We start from the raw sequence: 17124 nt of genomic DNA, 5'->3' as shown, positions 1-17124 counted from the left end.
AACCTTTTGGATTTGGAGTGCCAACAGTGGAGCTTGTCCGTTTTGCCTCGCACATCCAAAAACTTCTTCCCACACATCATCATCTCATCCATGCTCCAAGACTCTTCAACTTTGCCCATCTGGTTATAAAACTAGAAACATACAAATCACAGGAAGAAGGAGAATACATCAAAGGATGGTTTGTGTGCTGTTAATAAAGGAATAATTGAGGTTAAACACAGGTCGTTTAGGATTTGTTACATCCTATTGGCGAAAAACCCATCTGGGGGGTTGTTTTTCCCCACCACACACTTCCAATAAATTGTCAGTATATTTGGGGTTGGTTATTGCTGAGTAGTTGTATTGTCCATGGTAAGTACGTCCCATAACTTAGCTATTCCAACCAGTAGTGACAACTGCCCATTGGATTTGGTGGGCCAGAAGGCAGGAAGCCCAAACAGCAGGTAAAGTCAGAACCAATTCTCATTTTGTCCCCATCCTCCGCACTGCTGAGTTTGACAAAGGTAACTGAGGCGGTGGAGGAGGAAACTGTGAGAAGTCCATTCCATGGGCTGGTTTTTAGGAAGCAGGCAGGTGGAGCCTGCCTGAGTTTAGGTTGGTGGGGCAGTACCCTGTTCGTCCTAATGGACCCATCTTCATCGAACACATCTTGAAAATAGCGTGAGGTCTTGTTTTCCTTTTTTCGGTGTGCTCTGGGTCCTAACCACAGGCAAGAGAGTAATACGATCTCTCTCTTAATTGCAGGAATTGACGTACTGTCTGAATGTCAGGTTAGATGAACTCCATCCAAGTTGCTATGCTATGCCAGCTTCCCATTGCACTGATGGGAACTTAATAGGAAATCACAGTGGTTTTGATGGTACCCAAGTGACTGGTGATGCTTTTAAAACTCTGGTGTGTACCCTGGGATGCCATTGTGGTATAGAGGTTAGAAGTGCCTTTCTTGACCTTGGGTGTTCTTCAACTACAACTCCCATAATCCCTGACCACTCGGCAAGCTGGCTAGCAATGATGGCCGTTGTAGTCCAACAACATCTGGAGACCCAAGGTTGAGAAAGGCTGGGTTAGAGTGTCTTAACTAGGACTTGGAAGACCAGGGCTCAGATCCCTGGGTGAACTTTGGCCAGCTGCTGCCTTTCAGCCTAACCAGGGCACCATTAAGCTATTAATCACACCACCACTCTTTAAGTTTTCTTTCACCCTCCCCAGCTCAACAGTTCTGTGCCTCCTGGAGTGCAATGAATTATTATCAAATAACATCCTATTCTTACTTAGCTGCAATGAAGGCTGCAGACAGGCAGGGGCCATGCTCATCTTCTCTATCGTTCCAATTTTAGTATATGTGCTGCCGAACCAAGAAAATAAGCGTGTATTTAAGGAATCTAATTCGGGAACATAATGAGAAGACCGGAGGTCAAATTAATTGGAATTAGCTTGCAGATATTTAATTGGCTTAAGATTTCATATAAGTTAAGTGATGAATCAATATGTTTAATTTTAAAATTAAAGGATATTGTTTTAGTTAAATTTCATAAGAACTTTGATTTGGAAAACCGTTAAAAGGAAGTGCATGGAAATTCAACCAAGGGGAAGCGAGGAAGTCACTTAACAATGTTAATAAGTGTAATTTTAATAAGGTTATGATTCATGTTTATTTGTTTGTTCTCTTTATAATTTTGTAGGGGGGGATTTAAAAGAAGATCGGAGGTCATGTCAAACTTAATTACAAAAAGATGTACCGAATAAGTAACAAACAAGGAATGAATGAGTGTTTATTTTTTATTTTCTCTTTAATATTTGTAGATTATTTTTGTTATACGGTTTTAAGAGCATTTAAAATGAAAAGAAAAAAGACACGCTATCTCTTTAAAACACTTTTCTTCCCTCCCCCCAAAAGAATTCTGGGTACTGTAGTTTGTAAAGGGCTGCTAGGCATTGCAACTCTGCGGGAGGCGAACTACAGACTGCGCTTTAAAGGCACAGCGTCTTTTCGGGGATTCCACGCGCAACAGCTTCCCTCCCTGCGCCGGGTCTGCTGCCTTCCGAGCCCTTTTCCTTTGGCAGTCTCCTTTTGCAAGAAGCGGCCCGGCCCCTTTGCATTCCGCAGCCCTTTTAAAAATGGGCGGGCGCAAAGTGGGGCTGGAAACACCCCTCCCGCTCTTGGAGAAACCAATGGAGGAGGAAGAAAAGTGGGCCGATCTCGGATGAGAAGTCGCTGCTGCGGGGAAGCTCATTGCTTTGCACTGAGAGAGAAAGACGCGATGGCGGCTGGGGCAGCGACGCGCCTCTTGGAATGGATCTTCGCCTTCTATTTCCTCACTCACATCCCCATCACGCTGCTGGTCGATTTGCAATCGCTCCCCGGGGCAGGATTTTACCCCCGCAGCGTAAGTCAACCGAGGACGGGTGGCTCAAGCTGCAATCTCTTCCGTACTTTTTACAGATAGGTAGCCGTGTTGGTCTGCCATGGTCAAAACAAAATAAAAAAATTCCTTCCAGTAGCACCTTAAAGACCGTACTTTGTTAAACTTGGGGAATGTACTTTGGGAATGTACTTTGGGAATGTAAACTTGGGGAATGTACTTCCGTACTTTGTTAAACTTGGGGAATGGAGCTTTTATTACTATTCCTGCAAGGTGGGGAGTGGGGTGAGGTTTGCTTCTAGGTAGAAAAAGCGAAGGATCGCCCTTGTCTGCTGTTCTGTTTTTAATAATAATAATAATAACAATAATAATAATAATTTATTATTTATACCCCAGCTACTCTGGGTGGCTTCCAACAAAACACTAAAATACAATAACCTATTAAACATTAAAAGCTTCCCTAAAGAGGGCTGCCTTTAGATGTCTTCTAAAAATTTGGTAGTTATTTTTCTCTCTGACATCTGCTGGGAGGGCGTTCCACAGGGCAGGTGCCACTACCAAGAAGGCCCTCTGCCTGGTTCCCTGTAACTTGGCTTCTCGCAGTGAGGGGGAACCACCAGAAAGCCCTCAGCGCTGGATCTCAGTGTCTGGGCAGAACGATGGAGGTGGAGATGCTCCCTCAGATATACTGGGCCAAGGCTGTTTAGGGCTTGAAAGGTCAGCACCCACACTTTGAATTGTGCTCGGAAACGTACTGGGAGCCAGTGTAGGTCTTTCAAGACCGGTGTTATATGGTCTTGGCGGTCGCTCCCAGTCACCAGTCTGGCTGCCGCATTCTGGATTAGTTGTAGTTTTTCTTTCCAAGGTGCATTTTAAGGCGGCAGCTTCCGTCTTGCAACACAGTCCAAACGGGCAAGAGCTGTACCGCAATCGCAGAGCATGTGGTCAGCATGCAGAAGGCTTTTCTCTTTCCAGCCTGGATAGCTCAGTTGGTTAGAGCGTGGGGCTAATAATAATAATAATAATAATAATAATAATTTATTATTTGTACCCCGCCCATCTGGCTGGGTTTCCCCAGCCACTCTGGGCGGCTTCCAACAAAGATTAAAAAAATTAAAATGTCACACATTAAAAAATTAAAATGTCACACATTAAAAACTTCCCTGAACAGGGCTACAAGGTTGCAGGTTTGATCCCTGCATATTCCAGTGTTGCTAAATGATCCTCAGTGTCCCTTCCCTCTCTGCGATTCTATAATACAGGGCCTATAAAACCAAGTGTTTGCTCTGCGCCTGTAGCTTTTTGCCCTCGGGTCAATGTGCCTGAATTCTTGACTGCCGTGCTTGCTGAAAGATCCTTGAGATTATGCCATTAATATTTTGCTGTTAAAATTATTATTGAGGGCGTTCCTCTGCAAAAAATGAAAAGCACACATGTTGGCTCCATATGCAGTATACATTTAAAGCAGTATCATGCCGCTTTGAAAAGCGGTGCCTTCCCCCAAAGAATCCTGGGAGTTGTAGTTTGTTAAGGGTGCTGTTAGAGAGACCCCTTATTCCCGCACACCGAGGTACAATTCCTAGTTTCATGAGAAGAGAGCTTTGACAAACCACTCTCTAAGAATTGTAGCTCTGTGGGGAGAATCAGGGCGTCTCCTAACAACTCTCAGCACCCTAAACGAACTGCAACTGCCATGGTTCTTTTGGGAAGCCCTCCCTGTTCAGAGTGGAATGATGCTTCCTTAAATGCATATTGCAGAAGGATCTTGTCGCAGGGCCAAAAGTTGCCCCCCAGGTTACAATATAATTCCTTGTGATATGATATTGAATTGTAGTCCCAGATTAAACCACAGTTTCCCAGTCTCCAGTAATGTGGGTAATATCTCCTGATTGCAGGTTGGGCAGGTGGCTGATCTGATCCTGGTTCCATATCCTCTTTTGTAATCCAATATTAATATTAAGTTCAAATGTAACAGGAAACTGTGGTTTAACAAGCCGTAGGCAAGAAAAGAGGGGAGGGTCTAATAAACCGTGGCTTGCTAGATTGCTGTGACCTGCGGCTATGTGACTGTTCCCCCCTATTCTTTTTGCTTATATTTATCTTTAAAGAGCCATTTGTACTGATGGCATATTAACAGTGGTCAAAATAAGAGACAGGAGATTTTTATGTTTAGCTGCAGTTAACATTACCTTTCCCCCCCTCTCTCTCCCTAAGCTGAAAGAATTGACAAGCTGGTACACGGTTTCATTTAAGGACCCCATGATGCAAGACCCCCCAGCCTGGTTCAGGGCCTTCATAGTCTGCGAAGCATTTCTACAGTTGCCTTTCTTCCCTATTGCAGCCTATGCCTTCTGGAAAGGTTGGTGCGCCAATTGGGGTGGGGTGGGGGGGAAGCACTTGTGATTAGGAATGTAGGAAGCTTGGTCCATCTAGCCCAGTATTGTCTGGGCTCTTCAAGGTTTCTGGCAGGGGGCATGAGAACAGTGGAACGGTCTCCCTCAGGAAGCTGTGGACTCTCCTTCCTTGGAGGTTTTTAAGGCCATCTTTCATGGATGCCATAGTTGAGATTCCTGCATTGCAGGGGGTTGGACTAGATGACCATAGGGGTCCCTTCCAGCTCTACAATTCTATGCTTCTGTGACTTGATGGGCCTTTGGCCTGATCTCAACAGGGCTCTTCTAAGGTTCTCATGAACATTATGGCCAATAGCTCAGCAGCTTTTGCTAATGTTACCCAAATAGCATTTTGATCTGCATTTTTTTAAAAAAAGGGAATTATTTAGCACAATTGTTACAAAATATAAGCAAAATGTTTTCAAATAAGCACATATACATGAAAAAAGGAACAAAAGAGAAAAAAAGAAGAAATGAAAAAAGAAGAAGAAATAAAGAGGAAAGAAGAAGAAGAAAAGTTGGAAGAATTTCTTCCAAATTTACTCTACAAATATCTCAATATAAAAATAATAATAAAATTTCATTGCTTGACTTGATGGAAGTCAATCGGTGACCTGCATTTTGACAGATAATTATATATATATATATATATATAATTAATTTTTAACTTCAGTAGTTAATTTTAATGTGTTCTTATGCTATATGCCAGGGATGTCCAACAGGTAGATCGCGATCTACCGGTTGATCGCGGGGCATCCCTGGTCGACCCTGGTTGAGCGTGTGATCTTGATTGATACCCCCAGAAAAAAGCTCAACAACTTTGGGTCTCCCCCGCCCAAAAAATAAAGCTGAACAACTTTGGTCAATAGAATGGGTAGATCACTGCCAGTTGTTTTTTTTTTTTAGTGGGAGTAGATCGCAGTAACACCAAATAAATCTTCATATAGACATAATAATCGAAGGCTGTCATCATGCAGCCCCCGTGGGAGGACTTCTTGCACCGCATCACAATTTTGGATTGCATGCAGCTGCGGTGGGGCAGGGAGCAGAAGAGAAGGCGGGGTTTATACTGGTGGTTTCAAACAACAGCAGAAGTTTGAATAAAGCAGCGGTGGAGGGACGCAGAAGAACTGTAAGGCTATAGGGCACTGCTGGAAGGAGCTGTGAGGGGATGGGGGCTTGGGTGAGATGCAAAGGAGGGAGGGACTGTCTTAAATTGTTTTAAATGTTATATGTTTATTTGGGTATTTGTAGGTTAGGGGCTTGTTGGACAGTGCCCATTTTTTATTAGTTTGCATACATTAGTATTGTAAATTGTTTTAATTGTTTTTATTATGTATTTTGTGACTTTCTTTTGTAACTTTGTGTTGTGAACTGCCCTGAGACCTATGGGCATAGGGCAGTATACAAATAATAATAATAATAATAATAATAATAATAATAGTAGTAATATAATATAGGGAGAGTTGTTGAGCAGGATTAGCATGTGTGTGCATGTGCGGTGTGATTTGAAGAATATTTAAATTCTGCTCTCAGGCAACTGCAAATGGATCCGAATCCCAGCCATCATTTACGCGACACACGTCATGACCACGCTGCTCCCCATCTTCAGCCACGTCCTGTTCAACGATTTCTCGCGGTCCAAGCACCCTGCGCCCCAGACGCTGCACGAACGCTTGACTCTCTGCGCCATTTACAGCCCCTACTTCCTGATTCCCTGCCTCATTCTTCTCACGATGCTCCTCAGCCCCCTGTATAACCAGGTGGATAAAAGGAAAAAGAAATAAGCCGGCGAGGATTCTTCCTAAAAGAGGGGGAAGGAGTCAGCCCTTGGATTCAGAAGCTTGCAAACTGGGCCAATAAAATGTTTTTTATTATTATTATTGTGTTGGTGTCTGTGAGGTGGATGGATGTATAGCTCAAAGGGAGGAGGACTTGCGGAACAAGGGCCACATTTTCTTCTGGGCAAGCTTCTGAGGGCCACATGCCAGTGTGCAGTCACAAAAAAACCCAAAACCCTTTCCAGCCAGACAGGCAAGAAGCCTTTTCAGAGTGAAGGACATAGTTCAGTCAGGCAGCAACACTCGAGGAGGGTGTGTAGCAGGGCCAGTGAAGGATGTTTTCTGGGGAAGAGTCCCAGGGCCAGATGGAGAGCATGTGACTCAGTCTCAAGGTTACGGGTTCAAACCCCACGTTGGGCAGAATGATTCCTGCATTGCAGGGGTTTGCACTAACTAGATGACCCTTGCGGTCCCTTCCAACTGGGCAGTTCTATTATTCTTTGGCCCCCAGGTTCTCCATTCCTGACATAACTGAAGCACCTTGTTATTTACCGAGGAGGAAGTGGAATTTGGCCATTTCCAAACCGACATCCTGCCCTCGAAACAACCTGCTGATCTGGTAAAAGAGATTGTTTTGCCTCTGGGTTTGTGTCGAAAGAGCACTGATGCTAATCTATTACCCTCTTGGTTCATTCTTATCCCAGGATATTCCAGAGTAAAGGGGTCGTGTGCTTCTCCTTTCCCCCAGGGTGAGGGATTAAGAGCAGCTTTGTCGGAGTGAACTGTTGCTCTGCAAACCAATACTGTAGACCAGACATTTTCAACTCCCAAGAGACACTGATCTACTCCCAGTATTAAAAAACGGGCAGTGATCTACCCATTGTCATTGGAGGGAGGAGGAGTGTGCATGGAGTGGGTGGATTGCACAGAGTTGTTGAGCTTTTGGGGGGAGGATTGTAGTGTTTTTTAGTCCCCCCCCCTTAACTTATTGTACATGATAAGGATCCCGTGATCTACCAGGATCAGCGAAGGACCTACCGGTAGATTGCAATCTACAGGTTGGACATCCCTGTTGTAGACAAGGGGTTGTATCAAAGTCACTTGGTACGATACTTCTTGCACTGGCAAAATGGTAAGGACGTGGGTGGCGCTGTGGGTTAAACCACAGAGCCTAGGATTTGCCGATCAGAAGATCGGCGGTTCGAATCCCCGCAATGGGGTGAGCTCCAGTTGCTCAGTCCCTGCTCCTGCCAACCTAGCAGTTCGAAAGCACATCAAAGTGCAAGTAGATAAATAGGTACCACTCTGGCAGGAAGGTAAATGGTGTTTCCGTGTGCTGCTCTGGTTTGCCAGAAGCAGCTTAGTCATGCTGGCCACATGACCTGGAAGCTGTACGCCGGCTCCCTCAGCCAGTAAAGGGAGATGAGCGCCACAACTGCAGAGTTGGCCACAACTGGACCTAATGGTCAGGGGTCCCTTTACCTTTACTGGCAAAATGATGTTCCACAAGAGGAAAACGTGAGTACATTATGGAAGGATGGAATCGGAGAATTGTAGTTTTGGAAGGTGCCACAAGGGCTAACCCCTCTGCACTACAGGAACCACGGCTGCAGAATCCCTGGCAGATGGTCAACCTCTGCTTAAAGACCTCTCAACGAAGGGGAGTCCACCACCATCTGAGGTAGTCCTTTCCATTGTCAAACAGCTCTTGCCCTCATAAAGTCCCTCTGATGTTTATTGGGGTCTTTCTTCCTTGTCATATGAACCCATTGGTTAGGGTTCTGCCTTCCAAAGCAGTAGATATGGCGGCCATATTCAAATATCACTTTTCAAGCCTTCAGGCGAAACACACCCAACTCCCTCAGCTTTGCCTCAAAAAGCTCGGTTTCCAGACCCTTGATCATCTTGGTCGCCCTCCTCTGCACACCTTCCAGCTAGTAAATCTCCTCCTCAGAGTGCAGTGTCCAGAACTGGACAGTCGTGTGACAGATTGCACAAGATTCAAGTGTTGCGTCACAAGGACCACGAGTGATGCCTACTTTTTCCATGCCAGGCTAATTTTACATGCTCTCCCAATCATGTTTCCAGCCCACACCCAAATGTACTAAGGGCAACTTAATGTACTAAGGGCAACTTGTTTCCTGCTTGGTAGGGGGTTGGACTCGATGGCCCTTGTGGTCTCTTCCAACTCTATGATTCTAGGAAATGAGGCGTCTTTAAAAACAATAATTTATTTCCTGATTTCCTTGAAGGTATTTTACAGGGCTTTTTTTATAAAAACCAAAAAAGAAAAAAAGAAAAAAAAGAACAATGGGACGTTGTGTAAAACACAGAACAGTCTGATGACTATATAAATGACTGGCCATTTAAAAAAAATCTTTAAAAATACAATAGCTGTAGCTGTCCCTTTTAGAAATATCTTATTGCCAGACCTAAAGTAAGTCCAAAAGAGTATTTAAGATCTAAACTTTTTTTGTTTTGTTTTTGAGAGGTGATCAAGGTCAATTCAAAAAATAAAAAGGTCAAAATTGCCCCCTCCCATTTCCCCCCCTAAAAAACCCCCATTAGACTATAGGAATGGTTCAAGATTTCCCAGTGTGTTTGGTGCTGGTCATAAATTCTCTCTCTCATTCTCTCTCTCTCTCTACTTCTGGAAAATGAATTGGTCGATGAATTCGTTCTGGTCCGCTTCTATTTTACACAGCGTTTGATATTCGATGCGGTACCTGGAGAAAAAGCAGAGCAAATGTGTTAGCTTGGCTGTCTTCTGAGTCCAATCAGCCACAGCTGGCCAAAATGGCTGAAGGGTCAAGAAATGACAGGAACTGCCCACTTAGCATGTCTGAAAAAATGGGCTCTAGTCAGGACTCGCTAATTTTTGACCTTCCAGATTTTGCTGTACGCAACGAGAACAGCCCTGGCAGCTTTCCGTCTGTCTGAATCAGTGTGCTCAATGACCAGATCTATGTCCCTTCTTTGGGGAAGGTTTCAAGAATGGTGCCATAGGAGAAAATCCCTTTTCAGCTGGGGCTCCACATCTGTGGAACACTCTCTCCAGTGAGGTCCACCTGGCATCTTCAACCAACCTCTTTCTTGGCACAAGGTAAAAGCTTGCCCTTTTTGCCAAGCTCCTGATGAACAAGGACAGGTGAGGAGGAATGTTGCTGAACTACAAACTCCGTCCCATCCCTGGCCATAGGAATGATGGGAGTTGTAGTTCAGCAATGCCTGGAAGGCTGCAGATTAGGCACCCGGGCTCCCTGCTTTTGCCATGAAGGGCTTTCAGCTTTGAAAGTGTGTAATAAGCAAGACTCACATACATACAAACAGTATGTCTTTGTCAGGGGCTCAGGAGCAGAGGCACAGGGGAGAGAGGAAACGGAGAGCGAAGGGGAAGAATCTGAGGGCAGCGTAGGGGAGTATGACAGTGACCCGAGAGATTCCATGAGTTTCTCCAGCGATTCAGAAGATTCCCAGAGGGGGGCGCCGATGGCCAGGGCAAGGGTGGTCCCAGGGGGGACGCACCAGAAGCAAGGGGCCAGCGGGGACTCCCAAAGCAGCAGCGGAAGATCAGGACCAGTTCCCCCACCAGAGCGTAGTGGGGGGGAAGAGTCCCATGTATCAGGGCCAGCGTCTCCTCCAGTAGGGAGAGAAGATGAGTCAGGGCTGACCACGCCTCTATCAAAGAGTGAGAGAACGGAGGGGAAGTCAGGTCCAGCTAGCCCCCCCCAAAGAGGGAAGCAGTGACAGGAGCAGTGTAACGGTCAGGAGAAAGGTTGCCGGCTGGGCGTGCGCGCCAAGTTCAAATGTACAGGCGCGCGGGACGGCAGAAAACCCGGATTGGGAACCAGGTCCTAAAGCCCGCCAGAGGCAGGGGGAAGACTCAGGGGACTCAGCGTCAGAAGAGTCTAGAAAGGGCAAGACCCCAGTGGACAGGTGGACCCAGAGGAGGAAAGAGCAAAGGAAGAGGTGGAGCAAGGCTAGAGTCTTAAACTGGTGTCTGGGGCGAGGAGATTCAGACGGAGCTTCAGCGGTCTAGAGTTCAAGACGTAGAGCTGCGCGCCGCGGCTTTGAAATCGAAACTGAACTTCAATAAAGACTTTTGTATATAACAAGAACTGGCGTTGGTCCTTTGTGAGCTGGGACCTCGGGCAGCTCTGACAGTCTTATTATATGAACACAAGAGGCTGGCGTCAGAGTTTTACAAGCACATGCAAAAGCATTCTCCAGATAAGGAATACTATTGGCCACCTGCTGCAGATCACAGGTTAAAAGCTCCCTTCCCAAGTTTGGTTTTTCTCAGATTTCAGCCAGAATTAGAAACCACCAGGCAATTGCATGAACGTGGGACTAGGTTACTTCATCCCCTGTATGCCCACTTGACCATTCCGCTCTGCAGAACTGGCACGGCTACAGATGCCAAATAACACTCATTACAACAGTGCAAGAAATCAATCTTTTAGTGTAGCAGCACCTTTGGAACTCCCTGCTGATTGACCCCCCCCCCAAAAAAAACACCCCTCAGGAATTAGAAGCTGTCAGTCAGTTGCATGAACTTGAAAAAGGGACTTTTTTAAAAAAACAGTGATCTGAAGCAGGTGGTTGACATTATTCCTTGTTTTGAGGGATTCTGTATGCATTTCTGCAACTGTCAAGCTCTTGATCTTTTCTCTATATAATATCAATACTATTTGTATCGATTTGTGCTTATTTATTGTGCAGGTAGTGGCAAGACTCCTACAGAGCGCATCTTAGCCTCAAAGGTGGCCCACAAGATCCTCTCATTTTTGCCGGCCACAAAGTAAAAACATTCAAAGAGACACGACAGCTCAGTTGGCTAGAGAGTGGTGCTGATAATGCCAAGGTTGAATCCCTTAATGGGACAACTACATGTTCCTGCATTGCAGGGGGATTGGACTCGGTGATCCTCAGGGTCCCTTCCAACTCTATGATTCTATGACTGGCTGAGGTCCAGTGCCGAGGGCCTTCTGGCGGTTCCCTCACTGCGAGAAGCCAAGTTACAGGGAACCAGGCAGAGGGCCTTCTCGGTAGTGGCACCCGCCTTGTGGAACGCCCCCCCCCATCAGATTTCAAAGAGAAAAACAACTACCAGACTTTTAGAAGACATCTGAAGGCAGCCCTGTTTAGAGAAGCTTTTAATGTTTCATAGGTTATTGTATTTTAATATTCTGTTGGAAGCCGCCCAGAGTGGCTGGGGAAACCCAGCCAGATAGGCGGGGTATAAATAAATTATTATTATTATTATTATTATTATTATTATTATTATTATTATTATGGCTGCTGGATCAGGCCAATGGCCCATCTAGTCCAACATCCTGTTCCCACAGTGGCCAACCAGATGCCTGTTGGGGAACCCATAAGCAGGACCCATGCACGAGAGAGCTCTCGTCTCCTGCGGCTTCCTGAAATTGGTATTCAGAGTGTACTGCCTCTGACAATGGAGGCAGAACAAAGCCATCATGGCTAGTAGCCATTGAGAGCCTTGTGGTCCATGAAACCTCTTCTAAAGCCATCCAGTATACATGAAGGAGCGTCTCCACCCCCATCGTTCTGCCCGGACACTGAGGTCCAGCGCTGAGGGTCTTCTGGCGGTTCCCTCACTGCGAGAAGCCAAGTTACAGGGAACCAGGCAGAGGGCCTTCTTGGTAGTGGCACCCGCCCTGTGGAATGCCTTCCCACCAGATATCAAAGAGAAGAACAACTATCAGACTCTTAGAAGATATCTGAAGGCAGCCCTGTTTAGGGAAGCTCTTAATGTTTAACAGACCACTGTATTTTAATACTTTGTTGGAAGCCGCCCAGGGTGGCTGGGGAGACCCAACCAGATGGGCGGGGTATAAATAATAAAATATTGTTATTGTTATTGTTATTGTTATCCTCCTCCTCCTCCTCCTCCAAATTGGTGGCCACCACTGCCTCTTATGGGAGGATGTGCCATAGTTTAACTCTGCGCTGTGTGAAATAGTATTTTGTCTCTCCTGATTCTTTCGACATTCAGTTTCTTTGGCGGTCCATGGCTTCTGGTGTTATGAGAGATGGGGGAAAGCTTTCCTGTATCCCTTTTCTTTTCGCACCTTTCCAGCTGTGTTGTCTTCTCGGCTATCAGCGCCTGAAGCTGCTGCTGCTGGGCTTCTCTTTGCTTCGCTATGGACTTCAGCAGGTTGCGGGCACCAATTGCCTGCGGAAAGAGGGATTTTATTCTGGGCGATCCCGGAGCACCTTAGCAGCCCTCCAATTTGGCGTGGAGGGGGGACTGATTCTTAGTGATGCAATGAAACAAATCTTACCTACAATGAATGGAGCTTCAATGGATTAAAGAAGTGGCTGCTTTTAATCTGCACATATATTGCAGATGGAGAAAACTTTTTAAAAGTATTTTTACACACATACCCCACTTGGATGACGCCTTCCTGCGATCACAACCAAGCACCCTTTTAGAAGATGCTTGCCAGCCACGGACTTGTAAGTTTCTCAGCCAGCACAGCAAGAGACTCTTAATCTCAGGGTTGTGGGTTCGAGCCCCATGTTGGGCAAAAGATTCCTGCATTGCAGCAGGTTGGGCTAGAGGACCTTCATGGTCCCTGCCAACTCTACAATTCTATGATTCTGTGATCTGAAAATAGCAGGGCCATCACCCAAAATTGTATTGACGCAATCGTACATTCCTCACTTCATCAGTCAAATGTAAAGGTAAAGGGACCCCATACCATTTAGGTCCAGTCGTGGCCGACTCTGGGGTTGCAGCGCTCATCTCGCTTTACTGGCCAAGGGAGCTGGTGTACAGCTTCCAGGTCATGTGGCCAGCATGACTAAGCCGCTTCTGGCGAACCAGAGCAGCGCACGGAAATGCCGTTTACCTTCCCGCTGGAGCGGTACCTATTTATCTACTTGCACCTTGACGTGCTTTCAAACTGCTAGGTTGGCAGGAGCAGGGACCGAGCAACAGGAGTTCACCCCATCGCGGGGATTTGAACCACCGACCTTCTGATCGGCAAGTCCTAGGCTCTGTGGTTTAACCCACAGCGCCACCCGCGTCACTCAATGAAATGTGCATAGGAGAAAATAAATGCTCTGAATAATAATAATAAAGGGTAACTGGTTTTTAAACAATGCATGTCTTGCAGAAGGCATCATCTCAAGAGAGGTATCTTCTTCTCGCTCTCTCAGGAGGGAAAGCCTCCTCTTCAGTTATGAATCTGTGCTTCAAAAGGGCCTTGGATAATTCCCAACTGGGAAACTGAACTACTGTTCAGTTTTAACAGTAGTTGCACGATGCTGCATGTCTGTTGGGGGACAAATAAATTACCGGAGAAAAGGCGCATGCAACAAAGGGCTAGCCTACTTATTCTGACTCACTTTGCCCCATCAGATTACCTTAATCTTCTCATTTTCGGTTGCTTTTGCTAGCTGATCTACAAGTTCGATGAGGCTGCCCACTATTTTCTTAAATTCTGCAATTTCTGGAAAGGAGGAACAGAAACAATCAAGACCAAGGTTCTCTCTCTCCCACCATGGTTATTAAACAAACATAGGCAAGTTAGGAAGATGCTGTCATTGCTAATCACTGTTCTTGATTTCTGAATCAGAATTCACCAGTAAACCATTCCAAGCAGTGAACAGTCAAGCAATGTGTGTGAACCAGCCCTTTGACCAAACATTAATGTTGCACAAAAGAGTGAGAGATGCAGGCCTGTGCTCAGCAGAGAGGGAACTTACTGTCTACAAATACTTTACATTCTTCTTTCAGCTCAGTCGTTTGCTGGGACACCTCCGGGTCCAAAACCCTCAGTTTGTTCAGTTCATCAAAGTGAAAGCCTGCTTCGCCTAGGATATCTTTGGCCATGATGGATCCTTTTTAGGCTTCTGTGCAAAATAACCAAACACAAGAATTTTTTTTTAAAAAAAAAGGAGAGAAGGGAAAAAGAGAGAGATTGCATCCCTCAATATTGGGATGCTTGGGTTCCCAATAGACTTTGATGCTTGGTTCCCAATAGGCTTTGATGCTTGGGTTCCCAATAGGCTTGTCGCCCATTTCCCTATTTCAATGTATCCTTATGTACTCTGTGTGGAGCTTCCCTTAAGGATGGTTCAGAAGCCGCAGCCAATGCAGAATGGCTCAGCAAGACTGTTGAAGGGGGTGCCTTATTGACAGCACATAACAACTCTACTGAAAGAACTGCCAGTACGCTATCAGGTGAAGGATAAGGCCGTGCTATTGGCATATAAAGACCTGAGTAAGGCCTCATCTGTACTATACAGTTAAAACAGTATCACCCCACTTTAAAAGTTGTGCCTTCCTCCAAAGGATCATGGGAACTGTAGTTTGGTAAGGAGTTGTTTGAGAGTTGTTTGGTGATGCCTATTCCTCTCACAGAGCTACGCTTCCCAGAGAGATTTATTTTTCAGCCACTCTGAGAATATTTTTGCCACATTTTTCCAGGGCCGAGACCCACTTCACCAGTCAGGATGTGGTTTTAAACTCAATTTAACAATTGTAACGAAGGCCTACCATTCTTCTGCCCTTCAGATAAATCAAATATGGGGAACCTTTAGCTCTGTAGATGTTGTTGCCTAGCAGGGGAGGACGGAAGCTATTTTTGGTGGCACCTGTGGAACTCCCTCCAAAGGGACACACCACCGGGCCCCTCTTTGGCTATGTAATTATGCATATTTATGGGAAATAAATAACATAAATAAATAGAAGCCGACCTTGTGGCAGGGAGCGTCAAAACCTTTATGTGTTTAGAAGGATGGGAGGGAGTGTCTTTACTTTATTAAAGTATTCTTGGACCACATCTCAAGGTTACAATACGAAACAAATCAAATCATAAGAGGTTGAATAAAATCAAGACAACTCTTTAAAAACACACACACAAATTGCCAGCTGATGAAACCTTCCTTTTACAGCTCAGCTCTGTGTTTCTACTGATGATACATCACACTGGGGCTTGGGCAGCCCTGCCAAACAGCCAATTCACGGCTCTACCCGATGGTCCACTCCCCCTGAACATGGATGCTCCATTATTCCCACCTGTGGCTGCGACCCAACCTTACCCTTCCTACAAAGCCAGCTTCTTCGGACCACCTAGCCCGGCATCCTGTTTCACCACAGCAGCCAACCCTTCAGCAATCGCAAGCCCACACAAAAAAGCCACCCCCAAATAATAATAATAATAATAATTTATTATTTATACCCCGCCCATCTGGCTGGGCTTCCCCAGCCACTCTGGGCGGCTTCCAGAAAAATATTAAAATACTGTAATACATCAAACATTAAAAGCTTCTCTAAACAGGGCTGCCTTCAGATGTCTTCTAAAAGTCTGGTAGTTGTTGTTCTCTTTGACATCTGATGGGAGGGCGTTCCACAGGGAGGGTGCCACTACCGAGAAGGCCCTCCGCCTGGTTCCCTGTAACTTGGCTTCTCGCAGTGAGGGAACCGCCAGAAGGCCCTCGGTGCTGGACCTCAGTGTCCGGGCAGAACGATGGGGGTGGAGACGCTCCTTCAGATACACTGAACCAAGGCCATTTAGGGCTTTAAAGGTCAGCACCCACACTTTGAATTGTGCTCGGAAATGTACTGGGAACCAATGTAGGTCTTTCAAGACCGGCGTTATGTGGTCTCGGCAGCCGCTCCCAGTCACCACTCTAGCTGGAGAGGAAGGAAGCTGGATTAGTTGTAGTTTCCGGGTCACCTTCCAAGGTAGCCCCACGTAGAGCGCATTGCAGTAGTCCAAGCGGGAGATAACCAGCTGGTCCCGTGAGATAGACTGCCCCTGAACAGGGAGGCTCGTCTCTACCTACTGCAGCTGCTAAAGGCGAGCATCATATTCCACCCCAAGCGCCACTCGAGGCCCCATCGCCTGCTGGCCAAGGAAGGCAGGTGCCCCAGGGAAGCCTACGAGGATGGGCACAAAGGCAGGTAAGCAGCGCTGGCGGACGGGCTGCCTGCTGTCCCCCAGCAACTGGCACTCAGAGGCATGGGCTACCTGCCTGCCTGCCACCCTCCTCGCCCCGCCTCCCAATGCCACCCCTATGGGGTCCCCGTCGCCCGGCTCACCTGCAGCCCCTGCGGACGCGCCAGGTGGCTCCCGGCTGCCCCTCCCTCCCTCCTCCAGCGCGGGCTTCCGCTGCCACGGCGACAGCAGCAGCAGCAGCAGCCGCCACTGGCTCCGCCTCCGCCTGCCGCCCCGCCCACAAGGAACGTACCACTTAGCGAGGCGGGGGGGTGGAGGAGAGAGAAGGCATCACGGGAAGTGTAGTTTCTCTAGGAAGCATCCAAAAGCAAGGAGGGGGAGCGCGAGGGATGGCGCCAGAGACGTCTCCAGAGAAACGGGGAACCATTGTACTGTGTTTTATACTTTATACACGCGGCGCTCTCATAAATGTGCAGTTATTTGAGGTTTGTTGATGCAAGGGACAAGCATGATTTTAAACAGTTTAATTTATTAATAATAATAATAAATGTTATTTATACCCCGGCCTCCAAAGCCAAGACCGAGCTCAGGGCGGCTAACACAATTTATTATTATTATTATTATTAGCCAAGGGGGGAAGCAGGTGCAATTG

The 17124-nt window shown here is 46.5% G+C and overlaps 2 protein-coding genes across 2 annotated transcripts; one reads left to right on the top strand and one right to left on the bottom strand.

Moving 5' to 3' along the window:
- Nucleotides 1–2057: 2057 nt before the first annotated feature.
- Nucleotides 2058–6636, top strand: TMEM97 (transmembrane protein 97). Its single transcript, XM_081843665.1, has 3 exons — nt 2058–2387; nt 4578–4722; nt 6293–6636. The coding sequence occupies exons 1-3, from the start codon at nt 2205–2207 to the stop codon at nt 6541–6543; spliced, it is 579 nt and encodes a 192-aa protein (XP_081699791.1). The 5' UTR covers nt 2058–2204; the 3' UTR covers nt 6544–6636.
- Nucleotides 6637–8752: 2116 nt separating this feature from the next.
- Nucleotides 8753–16746, bottom strand: IFT20 (intraflagellar transport 20). The gene is made up of 5 exons (XM_081843674.1): nt 16616–16746; nt 14275–14421; nt 13933–14018; nt 12633–12736; nt 8753–9263 (listed from the first exon to the last, which is right to left on the bottom strand). The coding sequence occupies exons 2-5, from the start codon at nt 14399–14401 to the stop codon at nt 9182–9184; spliced, it is 399 nt and encodes a 132-aa protein (XP_081699800.1). The 5' UTR covers nt 14402–14421; nt 16616–16746; the 3' UTR covers nt 8753–9181.
- Between the last annotated feature and the right edge of the window lie 378 nt (nt 16747–17124).

The sequence above is a fragment of the Podarcis erhardii genome (genome assembly GCF_964252035.2).
Source record: "Podarcis erhardii genome assembly, chromosome: 16".
Taxonomy (NCBI): domain Eukaryota; kingdom Metazoa; phylum Chordata; class Lepidosauria; order Squamata; family Lacertidae; genus Podarcis; species Podarcis erhardii.
Note: the sequence above shows the minus strand (reverse complement) of the source record. Positions and strands in the feature narration are given on the sequence as shown.

Coding starts and splice junctions, on each gene's coding strand:
- TMEM97 (XM_081843665.1), top strand. CDS start 2,205: ATGAGAAGTCGCTGCTGCGGGGAAGCTCATTGCTTTGCACTGAGAGAG. Junction 2,388..4,577: donor CAGGATTTTACCCCCGCAGC/GTAAGTCAACCG, acceptor TCTCTCCCTAAG/CTGAAAGAATTGACAAGCTG. Junction 4,723..6,292: donor AGCCTATGCCTTCTGGAAAG/GTTGGTGCGCCA, acceptor TTCTGCTCTCAG/GCAACTGCAAATGGATCCGA.
- IFT20 (XM_081843674.1), bottom strand. CDS start 14,401: ATGGCCAAAGATATCCTAGGCGAAGCAGGCTTTCACTTTGATGAACTG. Junction 14,019..14,274: donor ATGTAAAGTATTTGTAGACA/GTAAGTTCCCTC, acceptor CCTCCTTTCCAG/AAATTGCAGAATTTAAGAAA. Junction 9,264..12,632: donor AAGACAACACAGCTGGAAAG/GTGCGAAAAGAA, acceptor CTTTTTCTCCAG/GTACCGCATCGAATATCAAA.